Source organism: Prionailurus viverrinus, chromosome D4, assembly GCF_022837055.1.
Source record: "Prionailurus viverrinus isolate Anna chromosome D4, UM_Priviv_1.0, whole genome shotgun sequence".
Lineage (NCBI taxonomy): Eukaryota > Metazoa > Chordata > Mammalia > Carnivora > Felidae > Prionailurus > Prionailurus viverrinus.
Genome location: NC_062573.1, coordinates 7722627 through 7750068, shown reverse-complemented (window position 1 = coordinate 7750068; position 27442 = coordinate 7722627). Strand labels below are relative to the sequence as shown.

At 51.6% G+C, this 27442-nt stretch overlaps 1 protein-coding gene across 11 annotated transcripts in view; it reads right to left on the bottom strand.

The window, feature by feature from the left end:
* Positions 1 to 24426, bottom strand: part of TRAF1 (TNF receptor associated factor 1) — a 31982-nt gene extending 7556 nt beyond the window's left edge. Inside the window, exons 1-7 of one of the 11 annotated variants that reach the window (XM_047830780.1) lie at positions 16208 to 16508; positions 14189 to 14361; positions 13296 to 13545; positions 12562 to 12952; positions 10628 to 10712; positions 2030 to 2095; positions 1127 to 1537 (exon numbers count right to left, since the gene is read on the bottom strand). In XM_047830780.1, coding sequence (XP_047686736.1) covers positions 1127 to 1537; positions 2030 to 2095; positions 10628 to 10712; positions 12562 to 12701 — 702 coding nt within the window. In that variant the 5' untranslated portion in view covers positions 12702 to 12952; positions 13296 to 13545; positions 14189 to 14361; positions 16208 to 16508. Of the gene's footprint in view, positions 1 to 1126; positions 1538 to 2029; positions 2096 to 10627; positions 11521 to 12561; positions 12953 to 13295; positions 13546 to 14184; positions 16170 to 16207; positions 16509 to 16770; positions 16958 to 18116; positions 18152 to 23966 lie in introns of those variants that run through there. The other 10 variants (XM_047830782.1, XM_047830784.1, XM_047830786.1 and 7 more) reach the window with 10 other exon arrangements.
* Positions 24427 to 27442: the final 3016 nt, after the last annotated feature.

The window sequence follows — 27442 nt, the reverse complement described above, 5'->3', positions numbered from 1 at the left end:
TCTCTGTGTCCAGGCCTTGCAAAGTTCCTGGCATGTAAGAGTAGAGCCAGGAAGGCTGTTGATGAACTGAAGCCATGGTTGCTGCCCTCGGAGAGCCCTCCTTCTAACTGGGGCAAGAGTTACATGAAGAGAGGTTTTACTCGGTCACTTGAACCCAGTGCCTTGCTTTTCTGGTGGGTTCGCCCGTTGACATTTGAAAAAAATACAGATTTATTCTTGGGTATGCTCGGGTAGGGAAGGTACGAATGGAAGTGAGTATCCTGTAAGGAAATTGAATCCCTGATTTTACTGATGGGAAAGCTAAAAATCTTGAGAGGGGAAACGACTTACTCAGACCTACCCAGCAAGTTAATGGTGGAGCTGAAACTAAAATCCAGGCCTAACTCAACTTGAGACAATGATATAGTATTGCTGGACCATCACCCCTCCCCCCCCCAAAAAAAACCCCCAAAACCAAACCCAACAACAAAAAACAACATTAGCATGGTGACTGGTTATATCAAGAAAAGTATAAGCTCTGGAACAAAGGAGGGCATAGTCCTGCTCAACCAAGAACTATCAGATAGGTGAATTATCTGGAGTTGGTTTGGGATCACCCTCCAAGTGTGGGGAATTCTCTAGAGACTGAGACAGAGCATATGAGGACAGCATGAAGCAATGTGCTTTGATGAAGGTGTGAACACACCAGAAGTGTTTAGCTTCAAGAAGGAAACACTATATCTGAAGGGTTTCTATGGGGACTAGAAGGCAGATTTGTTTTGTGGGCCCTGAACAATGCAGGGGAGACACAGAGAGGCTGATTTTAGTTTAGCATAAGGAAGAACTTTCTCATAGTGAACAATGTCTACCAGTGGAATGAGATGCTTGGGAAGGGACTATCCTATCACGGAAGAAGTTCAGGCAAAGGAAATGAAGCATACTGGATGGAGGAGTTTGCCCTGGACTACAACTTGAGACTCGGTGCTCTTCCTGAGCATGGGAGAGATATTTCTGATGGGCAGGGGTGATTGCTCTGCGCGCGGAGAATGCTTAGAAGGAAGGCGGCTGGTCCACTGCTCTGGAGACAAGATGGGGCAAAGGGGACCCCCGCGCCAGTCTTGAAGGTAAGCTTGCCTCCCATGCTCACCCTTTGCTCCAAGCTCAGGATGTGCTCGCGGTCGAGCTGGCTCTGGTGAATGGAGGCTGCTAACGCCAGGTGGGAAGCCTCCACCTCCTTGTTGAGGACAGCGACGATGTTCTCAAACACACGCAACTTCTCCTCTAGCTCAGCCAGGAGCTTCTCTTTCATTAAGTGCTGCAGGGCCAGCTCATCCTGGCTCTCAGAGCAGGGTGCCCGGTAGCAGTCAACATCCAGGTCCCCAGCCACCTCCACGGCCGCCTGTAGCTGCAGGTCTGACAGATTCTGCTCCAGGGCCAGGGGCCCAGAGCCCAGGCCAGAGCCCAGCTGGGCCTTCCACTGTTTCACGAACGCCAACAGCAGGTTTAGGTGGGTGGTCTGGGAGGTGACCTCATGCTCCTGCATGAGCTTTGGGCTCCCCTGTCGAGAGAGCGGGGCTGGTCAGTGAAAACAGAGAAGGCTGAGGAGAACCAGGGACCAGGGGAGACACCTGCCACCCAAAGGCTGCCAAGGAAAGTCAGATCCATTCACCCAGCACAAGGGTGTGTGTAGCAACAGGGATTTGGATGAGGATCCTGGCATCAGACACGCCCAGGCTGAGCCATGTGCACCCCAGCCTCTAGAGCAACAATTCTGCCCTGCCCTTGAGTGCAGTGATAATTCAGGACCACGGAGAGAGGCCTGGGGGTGGGGGGTGGGGGGTGGGGGAGGGGGTGTATTTTAGCGATGCTACGGGGCCCAGGTGAGGCATTAAGAAGAACTTTCCTGAGTATGGGGATGATTCACTAGTGGGATTTGTTGCTCGGGGAAGTCATTAATGTAAGGGACATCCAGAGGAGTAGCTTGATGTCGTGGGAAAATCTGGGAGGGGCTGAAGTGGGCAGGTCTCCTTTCTCACACCCAGATGCTTACCTTGTAGGAGCAGCCAACACCAGCAAAGAGGCACCCAACTTCAGCTTCAGCCACCTCGGGGTGATCCTGGAAACAATAACCAGGTCATTAGGTGTCACGTGTGTCCCAGTGGCCACCACTGCGGCTCCCTGCAAAGCACTGGGATCTGCCAGGGCATGAGCTGGGCTGGCTCACATGACTTTGCACAGGCTGTTCCTTCTGCCTGGATGACTCTTTGCCCTCCTTCGAGCATCAGCCCTTGCAGGACTGTCCTTCACAACAGGGTCAAGGCCTCCGTCATGATCCTGGGCAGTGCTGCTACCTCTTGCACTGGGGCATGTTCCACCCAGCCTTACAGTCGTCATTCGCTCTTTGGTCGGCCCCACGGGTCTGGGGGTCTGTCACAGCTGTGCTCCCAGCATTGTCCCAGGGGAGACACTGGGAGGATGCTGGGCTGCATGACTGAGCACCTCCCTCCTCCTGAAGCCCAGGGGGCCTCTGCTCCCAAATGCACCCCTCCTTGGCAATCCATCCTTGACTGACTGAGGCATGTCTGCTCTGCACTGCTGTCCCTTACAGATAATGTGTGCCCTGAGGGGAGGGACGCAGACAGGATGCGACAGCAACTTGACAACACTGTTAACCAACTTATGCACCTGAGGAGTTTACAAAATGCTTTCATGATCATGATTCTGATCAGGGCCCCTAACAACACTGTGAGGAAGGCAGAATAGTTTTTTTGGTTCCTGTTTTACTGATGAAGAAACTGAGGCTCATAGAGGGGAAAGAGTCTGCCCAGGAAGGAACAGCTATGGAGCAGCAGAGCCACAGAGCTCTTTCCACACAATATCACCATCTCTTATCAAGAATAAACCCACGGGAGGGGGTGCCTGGGTGGCTCAGTCAGTTAAGCACCCGACTTCAGCTCAGGTCAGGATCTCACGGTTTGTGAGTTTGAGCCCCGCATCGGGCTTCGTGCTGACAGCTCAGAGCCTGGAGCCTGCTTGGGATTCTGGGTCTCCCTCTCGCTCTGCCTCTCCCCTGCTTGTGCTCTCTCTCTCTCTCTCTCTCAATAATAAATAAACATTCAAAAAAAATAACAAACTCATGCGAGATTGGCAGAAAAAATTTTCCAAAACATATTATCTATAAAGAGCTTGTATCCAGAATATATAAAGAGCTCTCACAATTCAATAAACAAGACAAGCAACCTAACAAAATGGGCAAGATAATGAATAGATACATTGGAAAAGGAACTAACTAACCTATGGAAATATGCTCAACATCACTCATCATCCCAGAAATGCGAATTATAACGAAATACTACAGTGAACTACCACGATCTACTCACTAGATGGCCAACATTAAAAAAGAGCGACAATATCAGTTTTTGGTGAGGATGTGGAGGAACTTGGGAGTGAAAAATGGTACACCCAACTTTGGAAAAATTGATGCAAGTATATCATACAGTCAAATGGTACTCAAAAAGCAACTGTCTTATAAAAGCACGCTTATAAAGTTATTGCACAACCCACACATTGCATTCCTAGGAATTTACCCAAGAGAACCTGAAACACACATCCCTGTGTGTGTGAATGTTCAGAGTAGCTTTCTCCATTATGGCCCCAAACTGGAAGCCATCCAAACATCCATCAAGGGGTGAATGGATACACAAAGTGTGCTGTGCCCACACACTGGAACATTCCCTAGCCATCAGATGAACTGAACTGCCAATACGTGCAAGGACACCGAAGAACCCCCAGAGCATTACGGTAAGTGAAAGAAGTCAAACACTACAAGAAAAGACTACATACTATGATTCCATTCTTAGGAGATTCTAGAAAAAAATAAACGCCAGTGACAGAAAGTGGATTCAGTGGCTGCCTGGGGCCTCAGCTGGGGAGACTGACTAGCCGGGGGGGTGGGGGGGGGTGGGGCACGAGGAAGCTTTTTCAGGCGTGGAAACATTCGCCACCTTTGCTGTAATGGTCACACGATGTATACATTGCTTGGCATTCGTCAAACTCGAGCGAAATTCACTTGAGTGAGTTTTATTGCGTAGAAGTAATACCTTGATTTTTCCAAGAGCTTTGTTTGTTTTTAAAAAAGAATAATGTTATGCAGCAAAATGAAGGGAGATACGGAGAAACGAGGGGGGAGAGGAGAGGTCTTTTAGGCTAAGCAAATACAAGGCCACACTAGTTATTATTCTTTAAAGGTAAAATAAACAAGAGCTGTGGGTTTACTGAGTATACTTGGTGTGGGGCACAGAACACAGCTCAGCAAAGGGCCGCCCTCCCCTTCACCGCCTGCCCCGGGGCTCCAAGCACAACTTGTTCCCGGCAAGGAATGGAACACAGATGTTTCACCGGGGCGGGGGCAGAGGGCAGCTTTGGCAGAGACCCAGCCTGTGGCGACAGGGCCTCTCCCAGCAGGTAGCTTTCAACACTTGGCCACAATGGAGTGCCTGAGGCTAGAAGTGGACCCGGTTCCTGAGTGAAGGGACCGACCAGGGGTAAGCTCTCGCCCCCTAAGTCTGAAGTGAGTCACAGAAGGGATAACGAAGCAAAAGTGACAAAACTAAGGGTGGAATTTCAGACATCACCCGCAGGTGGAGGAGCACGTGTTCTTTTGGCCGCTGCACCTTGCTGGTGTGATCTGTGCAGGCAAAGCGCGCTGCGGCACGGAAAGCACCTTCTGGATGTATCAGGATGCGCGGATGGGCGTGGCCTGTGATCGGCCTCCCATGGCTGACAGGGGGAGGCCTTCCGAGGCCTAGGTGGCCAGCCAGGCTGCCCGCAGGCCCGCCACAGTCCGCCTCTCGCTCCTTGGACTGCCACACGGGTTAGCGGGCTCTGGGGTCAGCCCGTGGGGGTGCAAAGCCCATTTCAGTCACCTCACACACTGGCTGCTCAGCCCTGGGAGAGCCATTAACTGCTCCCTGCCCCGGTTTCCTCATCCGCAAAACGGGGATAATCATAGCACGCTCCCCAACTGCCTCATGGAGTTGTGAGGATTACACGAGCTGATGCTTACAAGCGGTGGTATTAGTTACTTGTTGCTGCTGTGACAAAATACCACACGCGCAACGGCTTAAAACAACACAAATTTATTCTCTTGACAGTTCTGGAGATCGGAAGCCTTAACCTCAAGGTATCGGCAGGACTGAGTTCCTTCCGGAAGCTCTAGGAGGAGAATCCGTTCCCTTGCTTCGTCCAGCCACAGCCTGCATCCCTCAGCTCACGGTCTCTTCCTCCACCTTCAAAGTCCGCAGCACAACAGCTACCAAACTCTCTAACTCTGACTCTTCTGCCCTCCTCTTATGAGGACCGTTGTGATGACTCTGGAGCCACCTACACAATCCAGGGTAGTCTCTCCATTTCAATTCAATCCTTAATCTAATCACATCTGCAAAGTCCCTTTTGCCGCTGTTATGGGCGGACTTGTGTTCCCCCCACCCCCCACCCCACCGCCCTCCCCTGACCCCGCCAATTCATCCGTTGAAGGCCTAACCTCCAGAACATGACTGTGTTTGGAGACAGGGTCTCTACAGAGGTCAACATGAGGGCATTAGGATGGCCCCTAATCCAATAGGACTGCCGTCCTCCTAACAAGAGAAAGTTTGGGCACCAAGGGCAGGCGATTTGAAGATGCTGGAAGAAAACAACATCGACAAAGCCAGGGAGAGAGGCCTCAGGTGAAACCCACGCCGTTTTCAGCTTCTTGCCTCCAGAACCATGAGAAAATAAATTTCTATTGTTTCTGCCAACATGATCTGTGGTGTTTCGTCACGGCAGGCTGAGCAGACCAATCCAGCCATGTAAGATGACGCAGTCCCAGATTCCGGGAGTTAGGATGTCGACATCTGTGGATACCATTCTGCCCATCAGAGTGTTCGATAAATGTTAGCCTCCATTAGTAGCAGTGGTATTATATTATTTGTATTTTTATTCCTATGGATTAAGCATTGCCCTTAGGACGTTTTTTTCCTTTCTCCCGTTGCTGTCACATACGTGCTTCTCACTTACTTATCACCTCTCGAACTCTTAATAACTAATCCTGTAAAGCCCTATTTTGCCGTTCGATTTCCTCGGGGAGGCGAGGAACATCCTCGGCGTATTCGTCTTGAAACTGCACCAAAGCACTCTTGCGTGTTATCTCGTGGGATCCCTGCAGTGATCTCTGGAGGCAGGCAGGGTGCCGGCAGCTTCATCTTCATACGGATGGGGAAACTGAGTCATGGCGCGTCTGAGGTCACACCAGGCTGGGTCTGGGTCTCCTGTCCCATAGTTCCAGGACCTTGCAAGGGTTTTCTGCCTTCTGGGCACCTGTGTGAGCGTCCTCCCCATCGGATCTCACGGCACCATGAGGAGGAGGTTGGGGCTTTGAGGTTCTGCTTGTCATCCAAGCGGGGAATCTGAAGCTCAGGGACGACCAGTGATTTGCAGGGGGTGATGCAAGTCCAGGGCAAAGACGAGGTATAAGCCAGGGGCCTGGAGTCCATGACCAGGGTCCCTCCTCTCACCAAAGGGTGGCCTCACCTGAAGGCTGGGGACTGAGGGGCAGAAGAGGGAATCAGGCTGGGGTTGCAGAGGAAGAACGGGGCATCTGTCCCGGGCCAAGCCTGGTATATGTCTAGTGCCATGAGCGGCCCCTGTGTGAGTGGCCTCACCGCCTGCAAACTGCTAAAAATAAAATTCGCAGTGGAATTTTCTCTGAAGAGGAAACAGAAACAGAAAACAAAACCCCAGCCCTGAGGGAACACTTGTCCTTCTGTCTGTATCCGAGAAGTCTGGGGGCGTGTGGTGTTCCCAGCCACCCTGCTTACCCAGGCCCTTTGTGATGGGGTCATCCAGAGGCCCCCCCCACTTGGGGGCCTGTGGGCTTCCGAGAATGTGAGAGCATTAAGAGAGTGCCAGAGCAGAAGAAGGGCCTCTGTGAAGCCACTGCACAGAACACAGGGCCTGCGGCGGGCCAGGCACTGACCACACCGTTGCATCAGACCCAGAGGCTGGCTCAGGTCTTGCTCTGGCGTCAGCTGAGAGATAGGCACTTTATGGCGACAGGGCGGGCCGGGTCAGTGTTTGTCTACCTGCCAGTTCCTGCCCTCCTCTGTACCCGAGCCAGTTTCCTCTTTGGGACCTTCTGCTCAGCTCACCACTTCCTCCAGGAAGCCCTCCCTGAGTCTCCTAGTAGAAAGCAGCCTTGCCTATTCCTGTTTTTCCAGCACTTGGTGGATTCCAGTACTTCGGGCCGACTGTATTATTTAAACCTGCATAAAACACTTGGGGTGATCCCCCAAGAGAAGCCGCCATCGGCCTAGGTTTACCATCCCCCCCCTTGTCGTATGACTTTGGCTCAGGCACACCTTCTCACTGAGCCTCAATATATTACCTAAAATCTAGGTAAAATAGGAATATTACCATCACCCATGACACAGGATGTCATGGGGTCGACAAGGTTACAGATGTAACTATCAAGTTCAGAAGTGTAGGGGTGCAGGGGTTCATTTCCAGGCATCACACATCAAGGGACACCGAGAAATGGGAGAAAGAGTTACCGCAAACGCATAGAGACTGGGGACAGACTCCAGAGGGACACGGTCCGTGTCTTCTCACAGATGCAGGCCTGCTTTGGGGGACAGAAGCCTATGACTGACTTGCCTTTCGTGGCCATAAGGGAAACAGACTTCGGCTCAGTCCAAAGAGGAACCAAGAGGTAGAAGTGATTGTTTCAGGAGGTAACGAGCCCGTGGCTTACTGTAAGCCACCAGCATCAGATGCCAGCTTGCTTTTGGCCTTCCTGAGCCGTCTCCAAGGGAAGAGAGTGAGAGACGCCATTGTATTCACAGTGTCGCAGGCAGGCAGAATTGAACGTGATTTTCCAGCCACTGCGTTGCCCCCTATTTCACTGTCACTTCTATAGGAAGGTCATTCCAGGCAAGAATGCAGCCTCTAACTAGGCCAACGGTGATCCTTTAATATCTGCGTCTTACGTTAGCTTATCAGCCCGTGGCTGTGAGCATTTCTGGGACAGATGTTACTCTAATGAAGTCAGAAGACAAGGACACACCGATAAGCAGATGGCATGGAAAGTGTTCACAAGGCCAGGCACCTCTGCGCTGGACTTGGCCGGGCTCCGGCCACCCCGCACCCCATCTCCTAGGTTTCCCCAGATGCACAAACTTCAGGATGACCACATATGCAAAGTGTTGACTCCTAATCAGCTGCTTTGGTCAAAAGTCCCCCAAAGTTCCCATCAGGGGCAGGAGGGGTCAGAGGAACCTCTGTTCTTTCCAGTCGTGGCTTTGTGCAGGTGTGAGACTTCTGGCTCATGCTGGCCCCCAGCTTTCCACTGGGGGTGCAGTGCCGACCTCCTCAGGCGGGGAAGCGGGGGTGGGGATGGGGTCTGCCGTTGCCTGCACCCAAGAGGCAAAGGCCTCCCACGCAGGCAGCACCCGCTCCCACCTGGAAGCCTGTCAGGGTTCCTATCATTAGAGTCATTTCATTGGATTTAAGGCGGCAAGCTTCAAACTGTGCCCTGCCGGACGCCAGGAGCCCCTAAAGTTCCTCGGGAGCTGGGACAGAAGGAAAGGGCACAACTAAAGGTTACGGGGTGTCAGGCTCCCCCTCAATCCGATTCACAAAGATGAGAAATTAAAGCCCCTGGAGAGATCTAAACTCTCTCTTACTTATATTATCCGAGATTTTACAAGGCGTGTGTATTAATTTTGTTAAGAGGCAAACATAAACCAAATTGGAAACGATCTTCCTGGAGCACTCAAGCAGGCAGGGGCCTCAGAAGGCATGTGGCATACGGCCTCCTCTTTGCGGGTGGAGTGGGGGGTCCCCCGCAGAGCCAGGGGTCTGCTGGGGTCTCAGGGTTAGCTCACTAACACGTCCCAACGGGGAGGCCTGCCTCAGTGTATCCAATTAGCTCTTATACCATGTTGCAAGCTGTACAGTTCTAGAAAAATGCATCGGGTCCTCACTCTTATTTCCTTGAGGGCCTGCAGGGGAGGGGCTGCTGAGGAAAGGATGGGGGGGGGCCCTCAAAACCAGCTCTGGTCGGGGGCAGGAAATTCCTCCAACTCTCTGCAGGAAGGGGGCCAGGATGGAGAAGGGAGAGGAAGGTGTGGAGACTTGTCGGCCTCTGGCTTCCACAGGAGGGAAGGAGAGCCGCCCACACAGGTACTCTGGACATCACAGGTCATGGGAAGGCTTGGCAGAAGCCAAATCCGGTTCTTCGTTTTACAGATGGAGAAGCAGGCACGGGCATTATCTTGGCCGAGCACTGAGTCTACAACATCCCTGGACACCAGGCTCCTGACCGCTGGGCTGTGGTTTCAGGACAAGGAGGGAACTTGGGCTGAAAGAAGCCAGGTATCTCGCAGACAGAGAGGGTGGCCGAACGGTGAGACCCTGGTCACTAGGGCGTTTCACGCCGAGACTCCCCAGTGGGTGTTGGGGCCCTACGTGTAAGACCAGGGGTGTGGATTTAGAGCTGTGGTTCTTACAGCTTGGGACCAATACAAGTTTTGTTTTGTTTTTTTTAAGCCAGAAGATTAACATAAAGACTGCCACTTTTTTTTTTTTTAATTTTACCAAGTAAACACTTTATCAAAAATCCCGCCATCTATTATCACTCTCATTTCATTTGTACAAAGACACGTACAGGGAGGGCATAATCCCAGGGTAAAGGTTGATTCTATAAGTGGAAAAGATTCTAGTTTTATATATATAAAAAAAAAAACAACCCACAAACTCACTACAATTTCCTTATTCTTATCACTTTGTCATATACCGGGGGGACTGGACCAGAGCCGGCCGGCATGCGGGAATCTGCCCTGGAGACATGCCGGGTGAGGGTTCTTCCAGCTTGGTAGGGACAGAGTTCTAAACTGCAGTGCCTGAGAATGTGTCTTCGGCCCCTCACACGTCCAAAGCTATTTCTTGTTCCTAGAAGCACAGCGGAACTTGAGACAGAAGCTGAGAATGCCTCTCCCTGTCCCTGGATACAGGGGCAGAAAGAAGTCTCGATCAAGAGGTGATGCACCTGTCCATAAAGGGCCAGATGGCAAATATTTAGCGCTTTGAAGCCTCCGTGGCAACTACTCACCTCTACTGTTGCAGGGCAAAAGCAGCCACGCACAATACGTAAATAAATGAGCAGGTAGTGGCTGCAAACCAATAAAACTTTATTTATGGACACAGAAGTTTGAATTTCATAAAATTTTCACGTGTCCCAAGATGCCATTCCTTTGGCTTCTTAAAACCATTTGAAATATAAAAGCCATTCTTAGCTTGTGGGACACACAAAAAACAAACAAACAAAAACAGGTGGCAAGCTAGATGTGGCCCATGGGCCGTAGCTTGCAGACCTCTGGTCTAGACTGGTGTCCTCGCCCTGAATCTGTCACAGATCAGCGAGGTATCTTTGGGTAAGTCCCTTTGCCACTGTGAATGTCAGTCCACCCACTGCTTACAAACTGATGCAGTCCAGACTCCAGACAAGGGGGCAGGTATCTTCCAGAGACTTTGTGGGCAGCTGCCCAATGGCTTCAACCTCGACAAAAGGGAAAAAAAAGGACAAATGATCTTTCCAGACCGTGCCACGTACCTTCTCCTGAGACAGAAGGCTTCCTGGGCTTACAGACTGGGGGTCGTCCCCTCTGCATTTTGGACACATCCGGTCCTCGCCATTCCTGGGGACACATGAACAAAGCCTGCTGAGTGAAGCATTCATGGCTTCTCGGCACCAACCTTCATCCTTGTCGCTGCAAACGTCCAGGCCGTGCCCGGTTTCACAGCTGATTTCAGTAAGCGTGCAGGCAGGTCCACAGCCCCAGACCCACCATTCCCAAACTTCAAAAGTACTGGGCACCCGGTACCTTCCCATAGTTCGCAGTGAGCTCAGTTAGCAGCTGCACCTGCTCTGGGGTGACTGGAGGCTATCATCACCCTTACCTACCCCACGTAGTGGGAGCCCTTCTGTTTCACGGCAGAAATATTAACATGCCCCCGTCCCCGCTGGAAGAATTACATAGTAATGCACTGACTGCCTTTTCTAACATCTGAAAAAGTCCCGAATTCCAAAATATACCTGAGCCCAGGGGTTCCGGTAGGGATTTGTGGATGCGTGGTTATATTTGCTCTTCCCGGCTTCCTCTATTAGGCTTTGGGTCTCTTACTTTCAGTAATTCTGGATGAGCACAGTCAGAATAAGAAGGGGCCTCAGAGAACAACCAGCCTGGGTTTCCTTACCAGGAGTGGGTATCAGACTCTGAGAGCAATGACACACGGATCTATGTGCTTTGAGAAAGCTCCCGAGGGGTTCTGAGCCACAGTGAGAGCCACCGGTCAGGCCCAGCTTACACGGGAGGAAAACGAGGCCTCGGGGACGTATGAGTTGGCCAAGTGCAGACCGATTCAGGAGCTGGGCAGAACAGACCCGTTGCAAAAAGCCTGAGATGAACCCCCCCCAAATCAGCTTGATGGTAAAAGCAGTCAAGCTTTGCTCCCCGCCCTCCCCCCCCATTCCCCACCTGGCTTTTCCACAGCCACATCCTCTCCGCTCCTCACAGCCTCCCCAGGCAAAGCCCCAAGCAAAGGTCACGTTGGCGCAAGGCAGTTTGGGAGCACGTTGGCCAGGAAGCTGACTGGGGACAGGCTGCCCTAATCTCTCCATTAGGCCTCATTGTCCCCCTCTGTAAAACAGGATAATAACGGTATCCACCTTTCCTGCCTTCTTGGAAGAGCCAAGGAAACAGTGCTTAGCACACAGCAGGTGCATAATAGTTGCCTCGGATGGGATGTCGATGATCATATTGTCACACCTGAATTATTTATATTGTAACTACAAATATACACGTTTTTACATATTATATACAGCATGTATGATGTATATTATATGTACTTGATACATATGTAAAATGTATACTCTATGTAAATACATGTATCTGTATTTATATGCGGATATACACAATCTAATATATTATACAGAAATAGATAAATATAGATGTGTATAAACATAGACATCTGCTTCCCCTTTAAAAGCACGGCCAGCACACAGTATAAGGAGGCGGGTGGTATCGTGGAAAGAGATGTATTTTATGGCACTTTGTCATTTGCTATGGGAGCTTATGCTCATCCTGACAAGAACGGGCTCGTGCATTGTTGGTTGGGCCTCGTACCAATCCCGGGAGGCAGAAAAGAGCTTTGCAGGCATTTTACAGACGGAGAAGCTGAGGCTTCGAGATGTTAGGCACTTTGCACAGGCCACACAGGCAGAAAGTAGCCCCGCTGGCTGCAGAGCCCGCCTCCCCCCGGCCCCCGCCCCGGGTGGCCTTCTGCAGGGGTGCGGACAGCTTTCAGTGCCTGCTTCTCTCTCCACCACCAGTCAGAAGGGCCAGTGGCATGGACTGCATGGAAAGGGTGTGGAAACTGAGGCCCGGCCAGGTGGTCACCCGCCTAAAGCCATCGGTTCCTCTCACCCTCTCCTCCTGTCAGGGGTCCCTCCCTGCCCACCCACCCTTTGCTCCTCCGACCCCTCACCTCACGTTCTCAGAGAGACAGGCAGCACAGCAGAGGGCCCTGGGCTCTGGTGGGTCCGGGCAGGCGGTGGGGGGCCACCCAAAGGGAAACTCGTTCTCATCAGGGGCTGGGCGGGGGCTGCTGGCTGAGCCAGAGGCCATCCCGGGGTCCCAGGCTGGCCTGGGGGGCCCGTCTACGCTCCTCTGGGGCGGGGACCGGGCCTGTAAAGTCTGTGCTGAGAGAAGAGGTGAGTTCTCTCTGGTGAGCAGGAGTCTGACAACTTTATCTTTTTGCTGGCTTGTGTGGTTCAACGTCACGGCTGAGTCACAGCAGGGATGGGGCAGGAATTACCCTTTGTGGTGCAAAAAATCCCCTGGATGGTGACTGAAGGCTTTAGGAGTGTCCAGTCATTCTTTAAAGTGAGAGAGAAAAGAAAACAAGTCAGAGAGAAAAAAGAACCGTGCCGCGGATTTTCAGGAACTGCAGTCAAAAGTTCCCCTCTCCGGGGCGCCTGGGTGGCGCAGTCGGTTAAGCGTCCGACTTCAGCCAGGTCACGATCTCGCGGTCCGTGAGTTCGAGCCCCGCGTCGGGCTCTGGGCTGATGGCTCAGAGCCTGGAGCCTGTTTCCGATTCTGTGTCTCCCTCTCTCTCTGCCCCTCCCCCGTTCATGCTCTGTCTCTCTCTGTCCCAAAAATAAATAAATGTTGAAAAAAAAAAAAAAAAAAAATTTAAAAAAAGTTCCCCTCTCTGAGCACCTCGGGCTGCTTCCTGCTGGCTTCCTCCTCCTCCTCCTCCTGGGGACTTCAGTGGCGCGGTCACAGCCGGTGTTCCCTGGCACCCTGAAGCAGCCTAGAATTCTCGGTGAGGGTGCTCACCGCCCCAGTGGAAATCCCCAGGGTGCTGGAGGCTGGTTCAAAAATGCAAGCTCCAGGCGCTTTAGCTGTGCGCTGGCCAGAGTGTCTCAGGTAACAGTCACTTCCTCACAGTGGGTCTTCTTAACCTCATCTGTAAAAAAAAAAGGAGTCGTAACAGGTTGTCTCCAAGGCCCCTCTGGGCTCTGAGATTCTGCAAGCCGGTGGCCAAGCCACCGGAGGCAGCTGAGAGGCTTCTGATGCCCCGGCCCTGCCTGTGGCATTCCTCGTCAGTCACGGTGATGACACAGGGCTCTCCCCTCCTTTGAAATTAGGCCTCGGGACCATGATCTGGGCCCTCCCCCCACAATGTCCCACTCAGGAAGTCATAGGTGGCCACATACTTGGGTCAGGTGCTACCATGTCCTGGTTCTGAGAACAAAGCTCGAAATAAATACTGGGTCGCAGGGAGTTGGGCTCAACGGCCAAGTGGGACGGAGACCCATGGCTGTGTAGGAACTATAGTCCCTGGTATGTCTTCTGCATCCTGGGCAACATTTTCCTTCCTACTCCATAGAGCAACCTGCTGAGAATCCACTGGCCACATATAGGCACAGAGGAACGAGATGCCTGGTCCAAAGTCAAAGCCCCCGGTAGCGGAGCATCAGCAACAGGTCTGTGGGACTCTAAGATCTGTGTTCTTTTACCCAAGCGCGAGGGACAAAAAACAAGGCAACTTGGTGGCGCTTACAGAGCTGGGATGGAGGGCAGAGATCCCAGCCTGTTTTCTCACCTACCGGATGGTAGCTCCACATCTTCCTATCCTGCTGGATTTTGCAAACTTTCATAGTGATTTCAAATCATGGGCTTTGAGGTCTGACAGATGGGAGTTGGGATCCTGGGTCTTCCATTTACTAGCTTTGGGTCCTGGGACGTGGCCTTTAACTCCTCTGAATGGCAGTCTGTGCATCTGTGAAACGGGGATAATAGTTTCCACCTTCCCCGTCTGGTGTGATGGCGGAATGAGGTGAAGGGTGGGAACCTGGCGTGGTGCATGGCCCAAGGGGACTGCTTGGAAGGCTTTGGCATGGTGTTCCACTCAGGGCCACTGTGCTCCCAGCTCTTCAAGATCAGGGAACAGAATTAAGATGGTAAATTTTGCTTATATAGCGTTTTCACACCCATCAACTTTACTTGAGTCTCGTAAGTGGGCAAGGCAGGTCAGATGTTGTCCTCTGACCCCAGAAAAATTCAACTGCCCCTCTTCGCTGGAACGACATTGGGGCTCCTGGCAAAGAGGGCACGGTACCCTACCACGGCAGTGTAAACTGGGACCTCCCTCTTCACCAGGGCCAGCCATGGCCTGGCCCTCTCAGCAAACGACCTTGGGGCCTACTGCAGAGAAAGGCAGTCCCTTAACCACATACCCCAAACCTGCAAACTTCCCTGCATCCCCACCAATTCTCTCTTTCCCTTCCTTCGGCATAGACAGGATCTTATCTCCCATCCAAGTTCTGGGTCCCTCTCTCCTAGTCCCCTTTCTCTCCTCTCTGTCTTCCAATGCCTCCTTCTCCACCAGCTCTTCCATACGAACATCAAAATATGCCCAAGTTGTTCCAATAATAAAAGTGGAAAATGATCGGTACAGCATTTTAGGGCCACGTTAAGTACTTTTAACTGTCTCAGCTAATCTTCACATGATCCTTAACAGGCAGGCATTGTCCATCATCATCATCATCATCATCATCATCATCATCCCCATTTTACAGATCAGAAACTGAGGCACAAACCGGTTAAGTGACTTGTCCAAGATCTCGCAGATAGTGTGCGGGGACCCCTGACCCCAGAGCCTGTGCTTTAACCACACGGTCTGCTTTAAACTGCTCTTCACCCTTATCCCAAAGTCCTCCCCTGCGTCGACACTCTCTCCTCACTTTATCAGAACTTCTGGAAAAGACTGGCTCCATGGAGAATTCCTCACTCGAATCTCCGGGAACCATCTCCCCAAGATTCTCAATGTTGGAGTCACCAAATGCCCGGGGCCTGTCCCTGCTATCCGACCAGCCCTCTGGCCAGCACCTCACACCATTGGTGGCTTCTCCTTTCAAATTCCCTTCCTTCCTTTGGCTTTCGCACCCTCTCCGTGTACCTCCCACCCCCCACTTCTCCGGACACTCCTTATCTTCTCCTTGCCCCCTTTCTCTTCTGCTCTGAACCTCCACTGGCCCCATCTCCGTGGCTCCACCGCGGGATCTGCACGGTTGGAGTCTCTCCGCGCCGCATATACCCCCTCCTCCCAGCCATCCACTTGCCCTTTCCGGCGCCCTTGACCAGACCCCTGGGTCTCCGTGGGCTGGCCCCAGGATGGGGTTGGGCGCCCGGCTTTTCGATCCCATAGCGTCCCCCACAGCCCCCTGCTCCATGAGGCCGATGCCGGGGATTGCCTGTCTGTGCCCCCCAGCCTCAATCGTGCATCCCTCCCGCCCCCGGGCAGGTGACTGTCGCCTCGCCACCGCCACATCAGGTGCGTGCCCAGTGCCGAGAGCAGAGCGGCGCCCGCCACTCTTCGAGGAGGGGGCGAACCCCCGGGGCTGCCCCCGCTGCCCGCAGGAAGGGCTGGGGTAGGAGTCCGGGGGCGGGCTCCGCAGCCGCGGCGTCCAGGTCACGGGCCGCGCCGGGAGGCCTGCGCCTGGGGAGTCCCCTGCCCGAGCCAGCGGGAGCCGGGGCGGCCCGGGCCGGGGAGCAAGGGGGCGGGGGCCGCCGGCAGCCCCGGGGCGGGTTGGCCTGGGGTGGGGGCGGGGTGCAGTGCAACCAACCTCGGCGCCGCCGCCGCCGCCGTCGCTGTCGCCTCCCCGCGGCCCAGCGGGAGCTTCCGGTGGGGCGCCGGGGACGTGGCCCGGGAGGCGGAAGCCGGGAAGGCCCGGGGCAGGTCCCCGCGGCCCCCGCCGACGCCCCCGGCCGCCCCGGGGGCGGGGCGGGCGCCTCCCCGATGGGGAAACTGAGGCTCGGGGCGGGATCTGCGGCGTGGGCAGCGGCACGCGGCCACGGCCCTTCTCCCCTGGCACAAATGCGGGACTCAGAAAAGCATTCGCGGAGGAAACGAATGCGCACCTGGGACTCGCCCCCCTGCCCGCCCCCCTCTCCGGCTTGCCTGAAATCCCGCGTGGGGACGGGACGAGCAGCAGCAACACCCCCAAGCTTGGCTCTCCTGGGTTCGCGCCAGGAGCCGGGCCCAGGGCTCGCGCGGCTGCGGGCTGCTCGGCGCGCAGCGGTCCGCAGAGGTGCTGCAGAGCGGTTCCGAAGGCACGCGACCAAACTGGATGTTTTAAGGCACCGAGTCTGGTTTCACCTACATACGCACGCACACCAGGCCACTTACCCGCCGTGCGTTTGGGTGCATCAGTCAAAATCGTTACGGAACTTAGTGGAATTTTTAAGAGATACGAACGGCCTTCGGTTTTATGAATTTGACGAAGGCTCCTTCTTCATCACGCCTCTGATAGCTGCAGGACCGTTAGCTGAGGGAGGAGTGAGGCTGCCCACTTGGTTGGTTTGCTTTGGTTTTAGTTACTGGGAGAGGCATCTAGTAAGTTCTCTTTATGTGTCAGGGTCTCTTTTTTTTTTTTTTTTGGTCCGATACTTAACTGTGTTTTTATTTAAAAAAAATTTAATGTTTGTTTGCTTATTTATTTATTTATTTATGGGGGGGGGGGGGGAGAATGACCGGGGGAGGGGCAGAGAGAGAGAGAGAGGGGGAGAGAATCCCAAGCAGGCACCCACCCTCAGCCTGGAGCTGGAGGCGACCGATCTCCCCAACCCTGGGATCGTGACCCGAGCTGAAATCAGCCTGATGCTTAAGCACCTGTGTCCACCCAGGTCCGCCCCCCACGCCCAGGGTTTAGTATTTTAACCTGAGATGTGTTTAAGCCTCCTCCCCAGGGCAGACCTTCTTCTAGCTTCTGAGGGAGTAGCTGATGCTTCAGGCAGAGAGCGGTGCTGCTGAAGGGCGAGCCTTCAGGTCCTCCCTGGAGGGGACACACCTGCTCAAGCAGAGGGTCTCAGGGGCTTCTAATAGTCGCAGCCTGTGGGAAGTTTGACCAGTGGTGTCCTCCGGAGGGTCCATCAATCCTGACAGGAAAGGATTGAGTTTTGCATCTCTGGTTTAAAAACTCATTGATTCGGGGCATTTGGGTGGTTCCGTTGGTTAAGCATCCGACTTCAGCTTGGGTCACGATCTCACGTTTGTGAGTTCAAGCCCCCAGCCGGGCTCTATCCTGACAGCTTGGAGCCTGGAGCCTGCTTCGAATTCTGTGTCTCCCTCTCTCTCTTCTCTCTCTCTCTCTCTCTCTCTCTCTCTCCCTCCCGCACTCGTGCTCTGTCTCTGTCTCTCTCTCAAAAATAAATAAACATTAAAAAACGTTTTTAAATTAAAAAAAAAACCGATTCCCGACTCAGTCCAATCCGGGAAGGATTTGGGACCTGTGAAAGCCATTCTCTGGTCCCACCTCTCTCCCAACCACCTCTCCGCCCCCCCAAAACAAAGCAGTGTAAGTGCACCAGCAGCCTGACCTCACTCTCTTCATGTGTCACTTCCTGTTTTCAAATTAATGAGCTCATTTGGTGGAAATTCACCAAGGGAAATAGTTTAATTTTGGAAAGTACCAAAAACTTATCTGTAGTCATTTGGCTTATTCTGGGGGGCTCTTGAAATTGAGGGGGACTCACCAGAGGACCTCTGAGTGCTCGGGGAATGGCGAGGCTGAAGAAATTGAAAGCCAAGCCCCATGAGGCTGAATCTGACTCAGAAAGGAAACGAAACCTTTTGGAGACCACTCATCTCTACCCGGTAGAGAAAAAAAAAATTTTTTTTTCTAAAAATAAGTTTAAAAAGAAATGTAGTCCGTCTGGCTAAGCCCTAAGATCTGGTGGTCTGAGCGTGAGGCCGAGACTGAGGAACAAGAAAGAGAAGGGAAGTAGGGAGGGTTTGAGCCTCAGCGGTTCCTTTCACATCTGTATCTGCTGGGTTCGTTCTAAGAGGCACCAAAAGAGTTCCATCCTCCGCTTCTGCCCCAAACCTTCAGCCACCAGACTCTTGATATTGAAGTTGCCCTCCTGCGCTCCTAGCCTTTTGAGCTTGTGGCTCCTGAAAGGAGCGATGTGCGGAACGATCAGAAGGACGCTGGGTAATTAAAGTTTTGTGAGCCGTGCTGCACTGTTCCAGCACATGTGACAAGCCCCTTACGTGTCCGACCACCTCCTGGCCTGCCCTATTTCCCAGAGCAGAGATTTTTAATCCCTTCCAAGATGGAGAATAGAAAAATGGTAAAAGCTGACCGCACTCTGACAACTTGGTACTGGGAGGAAAGGGACTGTAATCTTCCCTCTCTCTGCCCCCACCCGAAATCTCTAAGCGATATACTGGAGGATATATTTATATATTGGAATGAGCACTGGATTAGAAGTCAGACTTGCGTTCCATTTGGTTTTTCCTCGCCTCTAACCAGTTGTTTGGGATAAATAAATGAATGCTTAAGTCATAGTCCAAAAAAAAAAATAGTTCATAGATTTTTTTTTTTAAATTTTTTTTTTCAACGTTTATTTATTTTTGGGACAGAGAGAGACAGAGCATGAACAGGGGAGGGCAGAGAGAGAGGGAGACACAGAATCGGAAACAGGCTCCAGGCTCTGAGCCATCAGCCCAGAGCCCGACGCGGGGCTCGAACTCCCGGACCGCGAGATCGTGACCTGGCTGAAGTCGGACGCTTAACCGACTGCGCCACCCAGGCGCCCCAGATTTTTTTTTTTTTAATAGTAGAAAATAACCTTAAAGACCATAGAATGGGTTGGGTTTTTTCAAACTTCGTATTAGCTGTAGGACTGTGTCTTTGAATGCTTTCTCTCATGGAACCCAAATAGATAAAAATGCAAGGAGCAGAGACTGTGTCAAACAGAGCAGGTGGCCCGGAGCCTGTGCACTGGCCTTCTGTCCTCCCTAGCCTGACGTCTGGGCTCTGGGGATGTGCTTTAGAAAATCATGGACCTAATGAGATGTTCTCAGGTCCCACATGTGGAAACCGGGATTCTCTCCTGGTCTGACTTGCCTCAGCTGTCCCAGGCCGTTCACCCCAAACTCTGACAACGGTGACTTTACATGCGCTATGGAGTTCAGCTGCTGGTGACCCAGGGCATTAGAGGAAGAGAGACGTTCCCCTGGACTGGGTCATCAGCCTTCTGGGGGAAGGCAGGATCAGGTGTCAGCCTAAGCATCTGGAGGATTGGGGTCTGTGGTTATGGTAAAAATGATAACAGTGACAAGAGGGGAACAGATACCCTCGGATCCTTTACACACCATGACTTTTAGTTTACAGAATCCAGGTCTAGGGTACAGGTGTGTGAAGTGGGGCCACCCGACTGCTTGTTCCAGACCAATATGGCAGCTCACCCTCCAGCCCCTTAATTCTGGACATTTCTTTAACAAGAGACACCTTAATGTCTTCTTCGGGGAGAGGAGAGGAGCTGAGTCATGGTGATCTATTTAAAGGTCAGGGGGAATCTTCCTGAGGGCGGGCTGGTAGAGGAGAAGGAACTCAGAGAGTCCATTCTGGGGGAGGATAGAAGGTGCGTCACAGTTGCTGCAGACATTTTCAATGACCTCACCCTGTGTATATTTACTGAACATTTACATGGTGTTAGGCCATAAGCAAGGCCCCACTCTACCGCTGTGAATGACACAGACATGGCTCCTAGCCCATCATGGCTACCATCTGGATGTACATGAATCAACTGCGTGAATCCAGTCAGCGAATGACAGCCAACTGGGCATGCTGCTATTTGTCAACAACCCTTAAAATGTGGAGCCCAGGATGGGCTATCCTCCCTCTGCTTCGAAATACTGACGGCTCCCGATTTTTCCCTTATATTCCTTCTTTTCGTTGCCAGTAACCTGCCTTGTTCCGCATATTCACAGCCTGTGTTTAGTAAAAACAGTTAGTGAACAGCTTTCCCGTTAGCATTATCTTAATCCCCTCTGATAACTGCTGATTCCTGCGCCAGGAAATGTAATTAAACAGATGATTACAGGCTAGTGGTCACCTAGGAGAGGAGGAGACCAAATTATACTGGGTGCTTCCACCCAAATTCTGTACTTCTCCGGGGTAACTTCTGTACAAAGGACATCAGCGACAAAATAAAGAAATACACCAAATGATTCTGTGAAAACTATAGCCTCTCTGCTTTGGTGTGATGACGAAAAATGTCCCCCGAGTTTCCTTCTCTCAGCCTCCGTTAACACTCTGTAGGAAAATTATAATACGCTATAATAATTATAATACATATAACTTTTATAATAATATAAAAATAATTATAATACATATAATTTTTAATAATAATATAAAAATAATTATAATACATATAATTTTTATAATAATATAAAAATTATAATACACTTAATTCCTACTCCGTAGGAATAATATAATAGGCAATTTACAACATGTGCCTATTTACAAGTTTTTTTTTTTTCTTGTGGCCCCACTAGAGTATAGGAGTTATGGGAATATAGGAAATTAGATGCATGAAAGTAGGGTTGTATTTGATTTCTTCATTATTGTTGTCGGCTTAGCACAGTGCCTGGCACATGGGAGGCGTTCGATAAACATTTGTTCCATGGGGACTACCGTGTAACACACGATCCGTGCACATTTTCAGGGAAGGCGAGCATCGTTAATGATGCATCATCAGAACACATTTCAGTGTCTTAGACTTGGCCGTTTTTAGGGTGTTGTGATGACAGAGGTAGCATAAATTTGATAAGAAATCTGGGGTTGTTTGTGGAAGGGAGTTCTTAAGTCTGGCGATTTTCACCATCTTAAAATGGTGAGTTTTCCACTCTCCACAGAGTTTCAGATTGTAAGGTCAGGAACAAAGTGCCTCTGAAGTTCCTTGAATTGCAGTCTTCACAGCTGTCCCTAGGGGGTTCCCAATTATTTGTGGGACTGGCCACTTTGAAACTGCAATGGGGATTTCAATTTATGACACAAATGTCAGTGATACTCATGGGGATAGCGACGTGGTTTAGGCAAAGAGCTTGACCGATGGACCCTTTGATAAGGACAAGCTCCTAAGAGGCCAATAATGAGGAAGGCAAACATCTTTGGATTAATACTAGTCACCTACTCCCTCTCTTCACTGTCTCTGGTCACCTGTGTACCCCGCTCTAAAAGCTTGGTTTTACGTGTGTTAAATTCCTTCTTTCTTGGGATCTGGCCATCAAGACTCTCCTAAAGGTGGACGCCCCGGGCCTCCAAGGCCTTTTCCTGGGCTACAGACACACTGCTGTGCCTTTACACATACTTTTGAGAGATTGGGTTTCCCAGGCTCTCGGCTGGTGCAAAACAAGAAAACCGGATGTTTTAGCTCAACGGCAGTCAACCTCAGGCTGAGGAGGGGCATATCCCACTCCATCCTGAGGACTCAGCCTGAGAGAGAAAAATCAGGCAGTGGGGAGCGCTTTTGCTTAGGATTCAGGACTGTGGGGAATGTCCCATCCACCCTTGGGCCTCATTTTCCCCCATCTGTGAACTGGGAGAATGACCTCAGAGGAATCCTTCAGGGCAAACCCTTTAGCCACTCACGCCCTGGTGCTGGAGAAGGGGTACCGCTCTCCCACCTGTCTAGGGGCTCCTCTCCCCACCTGGACCAGGACCACCTCTATAACGGATGCTGGAAGCTTCCACCGGATGCCTCGTCTTTTTGGACTCCAGACTTTCTTTCTTTCTTTTTTTTTTTTAATAAGAGAAAACAATGTGAAAAACCTCCTCTGATGAATTTCTTTCAGAGCTCGAGCCAGATGAATTCCCAGCACAAGCCAAGACTTGGCAGCAAGAATGTGGGATGGGGAGTAAGAGGCTAAGAATCACGGCTATAGCTAGTACTCCGTCGAAATAAGAAAACAATGCCCAAGCTCGGGGCTGGGGAGGGTTGTGAGTGTGGGGTTGGTATTTGTTCATCTCTTCTGACCTTCTTATCTTACAGAAGGGAAAATGGGGGCCCAGGGAGGGGAACGAGCTTGCACAGCAAGTCACAGGTCCAGAGGGGTCTTCCTCTATGTTCTGGTGCTCTTTTGTCCCAAGATGTCTCAATAATACCCCGTCCTGTCTTGTTCCAGCCTGCATGTTGCACACAGTGGGGGCCCGGTAACTATCTGTTATGAGGGGCTTATTTTCCATCTTAAGAGGATCTAGGGATAGTAGGAAGACATCCGTCCTACCATTCACACCTGTAGGCTCCCAGCGTGAATTTTAACAAATACACTTTTAGCTTAAACCATGAGCCTCTTTGCTCATTTTATTTTATTATTTATTTTTTTTTAGGTTTATTTATTTATTTTGAGAGAGAGAGCAAGCAAGGGAGGGGCAGAGAGAAGAAAGGAGAGAATCCTGAGCAGGCTCCCGAGTGTCAGCACAGAGGCCGATGCGGGGCTTGAACGCTCGAACCTTGAGATCACGACCTGAGCTGAAATCAAGAGTCGGATGCTTAACCGACCGAGCCACCCAGAAGCCCCTATTATTTATTTATTTTTAAAGTGAGCTCAGGGCGCCTCGGTGGCTCAGTCGGTTAAGCGTCTGACTTCGGCTCAGGTCATGATCTCATGGTTTGTGAGTTCAAGCCCCGCGTTGGGCTCTGTGCTGACAGCTCAGAGCCCGGAGCCTGCTTCGGATTCTGTATCTCCCTCTCTCTGACCCTTCCCCTCTCACACTGTAGCTCCCTGTCTCTTAAAAATAAATAAACATTAAAAAAAATTAAAGTGGGCTCTATACCCAACGTGGGGCTTGAACTCACAACCCCCAGATCAAAGGTCACATGCCCTACTGACTGACTGAGCCAGCCAGGTGTCCGGTGTTTGCTCATTTAAAAAGAACCATAGTATATACATTCAGCAACACTTTCTGGGGGAGAGCCGTTGTCTTAATCATTTGGGAGCTGTAACTGACGCATTTTGGAAATGTAAAAATCCAATAGGCCAGAAAAGCCATTCTTTCTGGCTGCCATCCTCGGGTACTATCGCTGGTAACCAGTGTCTGGCCACACAGCCTGAGCCTTGGGTAGGGTCCGCCGGCCTCTCTGCCCCTCTGATGCCTGCAGCTGGAGCTGCCCGGGGAGGCTGGGGCCCTGGCACCAGCCTCTGCCCAGTGTTGCTTCTCCTTTCAGAGAGAACATGTCTGCACACAAGCCCTCCTGAACCAGCTTGGAATCCCTCCAAGGACAGACCTGGAGACCAGCCAGGAGCGAGGGTGCTCCTGGGAAGGACGCATCCATGGGAAGCAGAGACCGTGGCAGGCTTGCAGGATGGCCAGGTCTTCCGAGGTTTGAAGAAAAACTGGAAATCTGGATTTTTATGCAGAACGTCCTGATTTTTAGAACGCTCCGTGAGCCGAAACACAAATCCAAACTGGACGAGCGTCCCCACAAACTGTGGGCTCCAACTTGCGCCCCCTGATGGAGCCTGGCACACACGTGACCTAGGCAGGCAAGCCCTGCCCAGAGCTCACCCAGACTTTGCACGAACTGTGTACTTACCCAGGTGCAGACCTTGCAGGCACGTGATGGAGAGAAGTCATCAGACGTTTGCATACACTTCGCTATCTCCTATGATGTCATCGTAGTCTGTTAACTTTCCAGCTAAGGAGACCGAGTGTCATCTCCAAAGTCAAGTAGCTAGCGTGTGGCTGGGCTTGCACCCTGGGCTGCAGACCACAAAGCTAGTGAATGGCCACCCAAACCGCCTCCCAGGTGCCTGTACTCCCAACTGAAAGCCTGCTGATTTGCATCCCTTGCTAAACTCAGCTCCTTGCGCTCAGGGACTGTGTCTCATCTGTCGCTGCGTCCCCATCCCCTAGCACAGGGCACAGTGGAACATAGAAAGTGCTCAATAAATACTTGGTTGGGGGGGCTGTCCTCAGGCAAACAGACAAGTGTGCATAGACAGTCCCTATGAACCCACGTAGAGTCACCTAACTCTACCATGCCCAGGAACACCTGGACACTCAGCCTCCCACGGGAACACCCCCCTGCCCCCGTCCCCCACCTCCTAGGGCATCCAACCGAGCTGGGCCTCCCTGAGCCCCCCTGCCAGCCTCCCCTAAAACCTTCACAAATCGTTTCCTGGAAATCTCAAGGCGGCTGTGGTGTTCTTTTTCCCTAACTCAGGAGACAACTCAGCAGTTTTGTTTTTCAAAGTCTGGGACTCATAAACCTGGAATCCTTTCTTCGTTTTTTCCACTAGAATTTTCCTTGGCTGGACGCCTCTCCCCAGGGCCTTGGCCAAGAGGTTACGCTCAGCACGCCCTCTGCCGGGCTCAGTCCTCCCAACCTAGTGGGCAGTTGCAGAGGGGGAAAGACGGGACCCGTCTCAGATGCAATCACTTTACAGAGGGGGAAACTGAGTCAGGCGGTGGTAATGGGGTGAGGTTGGGGAAGGTAGGCTCCTTCCAAGTATGTGCCAATGTGTGCTACAACTAAGTGGCTTTGTGATTTTAAACTTAACAGAAGACCATCGGGGAAGGGAAGGGGAAAAATAGTTTCAGAGAGGGAGGCAAACCTCTAAGAGACTCTTAAATGCAGAGAACAAACTGAGGGTTGATGGGGGGGGGGCTGTGGGAGGGGAAAATGGGTGATGGGCACTGAGGAGGGCACTTGTGGGATGAAGACTGGGTGTTGTATGTAAGTGATGAATCACGGGAATCTACCCCCGAAACCAGGAGCACACCATATACGATGTATGTTAGCCAACCTGACAATAAGTTATATTTAAAAATAAAATAAACTGGGGCGCCTGGGTGGCACAGTCGGTTAAGCGTCCGACTTCAGCCAGGTCACGATTTCGCGGTCCGTGGGTTCGTGCCCCGCGTCGGGCTCCGGGCTGATGGCTCAGAGCCTGGAGCCTGTTTCTGATTCTGTGTCTCCCTCTCTCTCTGCCCCTCCCCCGTTCATGCTCTGTCTCTCTCTGTCCCAAAAATAAATAAACGTTGAAAAAAAAATTAAAAAAAAAATAAAATAAAAAATAAAATAAAATAAAATAAAATAAAATAAAAAAAAAGAAGAAGAAAGAGCTTCCAGAGCTCAAACATGGCAGAAAAAGCTCTCTGCTCTTGCTGGCCTCTGTGTGGGGCAGAAGGCAGAGGTCTGGGAACTTGGTCAGTTTCAACTTTTTCCTTGACTCCCCATCACATTTAATTGGCAAGGAAATCAAGACACGGAGAGAGGTTGGGGGAAGGAGCAGGAGTGACATTCTCTGAGCGTCGGCTCTGTGGTAGCTGTGTGGACAAGATCTCTCTCGCTTAATTGTCACAGCAGCCTCGTTGCTGAGGTAAGTGGTTTTGTCTCCATTTTACAGGTTAACGCATAGAGGCTGAGGGAGGTCTCGAGATCGGAAAGGGTAGGGGCAAAGCTGGGGTTTGAATCCGAACCTGCTGTTTTCTTGGCTTTGCAGGCTTCTAGATTTTTCCCATTTGGCTTCAGTGGGCCCAGGGTGAAGATTTTGTGGCTGGGCTCACGGACACAAGGTTTTTATGGCCCTTCTGCTCAGAAAGGACGGCCCTCCCCTAGGCCTCTCGCAGAGGGCAGCTTGGGGGGCCCCGGGGCAATGGGCTGGGCAGCTCCGTCAGGCTTGAAGCTGAGGGCCCCAGGGCTGGAAGGAGGGTCCTGGGACGAGCAGCTGTGCCAAGACCCCTTAACTAAGAGTAAAAAGAGGGTTGGGTGTCTTTATAAACTGAACTCAGGAGAAGATCCAAAGGGCAAGGGTTTTCCTGGAAAAGAAAGCAAGTCCTGGAAGGTTTTTGTTTTGTTTTTCTTCTTAATGGGACCCTGGTTAATGACTCAAGGAAATGAAGAACACATTTCACCAAGAATTAGTCACTGCCTTTCTCAACCCGCCCTCCATCTTGCTGCCCCGTTGGAAACCTTCAGGACTGACTTCCTGCAGACAAAGATCCAAACCCCGTGTCTTGTTCATGTCGGGTCTGGCTCGGCCTTATCTTTCACTTGTCCCGTTTAAACAAACTACTTAGTGGTAATCTACACACTCCTCCTCGATTCCACCACTGGGCATGTGTCCACACAGTTCCCCCTCGTTTCAGCTTCTGCTTGTCTTCCTCCTTTAGGACCTAGCTCAGAGGCTGCCTTCTCCATGGAACCTTCTCTACTGCGTCCAGCAGGGACTATGCTGCCTCGGGCTGGCCTTATGGATACATGTGCCAGTTCTCCTCAGAGACCGGAACTCTTGAGAAACAGTGGTGGAGGCACCTTTGATTCCCCTGTGTGAGCACGTGTGTGTGTGTGTCCTTCATACTGCTTAGCGGTATGGTGTAATGGCAAAAGCCCCGAGACCCTTGGGGCTGCCTTTAGATTAGAGCTGAACAAATTTTGTGTTGGAGTGAGCTCTTGTGTGGCCCCCTTTCTCAAGTCAAGAAAGAGGGGCTTCTTTGCACCTGAAACTAATATAATATTGTACGTTAATTATACTGAAAGAGAGAGGGAAGGACGGAGAGAGACAGATATTCCCTGGAGTCTACTCAGAAAGCTTAATATGTGTCTATGGTAGTTTGAGACGGGGAGACAGGGGAGACTGGCATCTCACAGCCACCATAGAAATCTGAAGGATGAGAGGGGCGCCTGGGTGGCTCAGTGGGTTAAAACATCCGACCTCGGCTCAGGTCATGACCTCACGGTTCGTGAGTTCGAGCCCCGCGTCGGGCTCTGTGCTGACAGCTCAGAGCCTGGAGCCCGCTTCGGATTCTGGGTCTCCCTCTTTCTCTGCCCCTCTCCTGCTTGGCTGTATCTCTCTGTCTCAAAAAAATTAAAAAAAAAAACATTAAAAAAAGATTCAAGGGATGATAGATGGGTACCATCTTAGGCAAACAAGACAAAGGGGAGGGGGCACTGTCAGATCGGCCTGAATGCCCCAAGATGGTTTGTGCAAAGGATGCTATTCCCAGGGACTAGAAGTGAGCCATGCATTGGAAGAACTGATGTGAAGGCCTGTTAGGTGTGTCTAA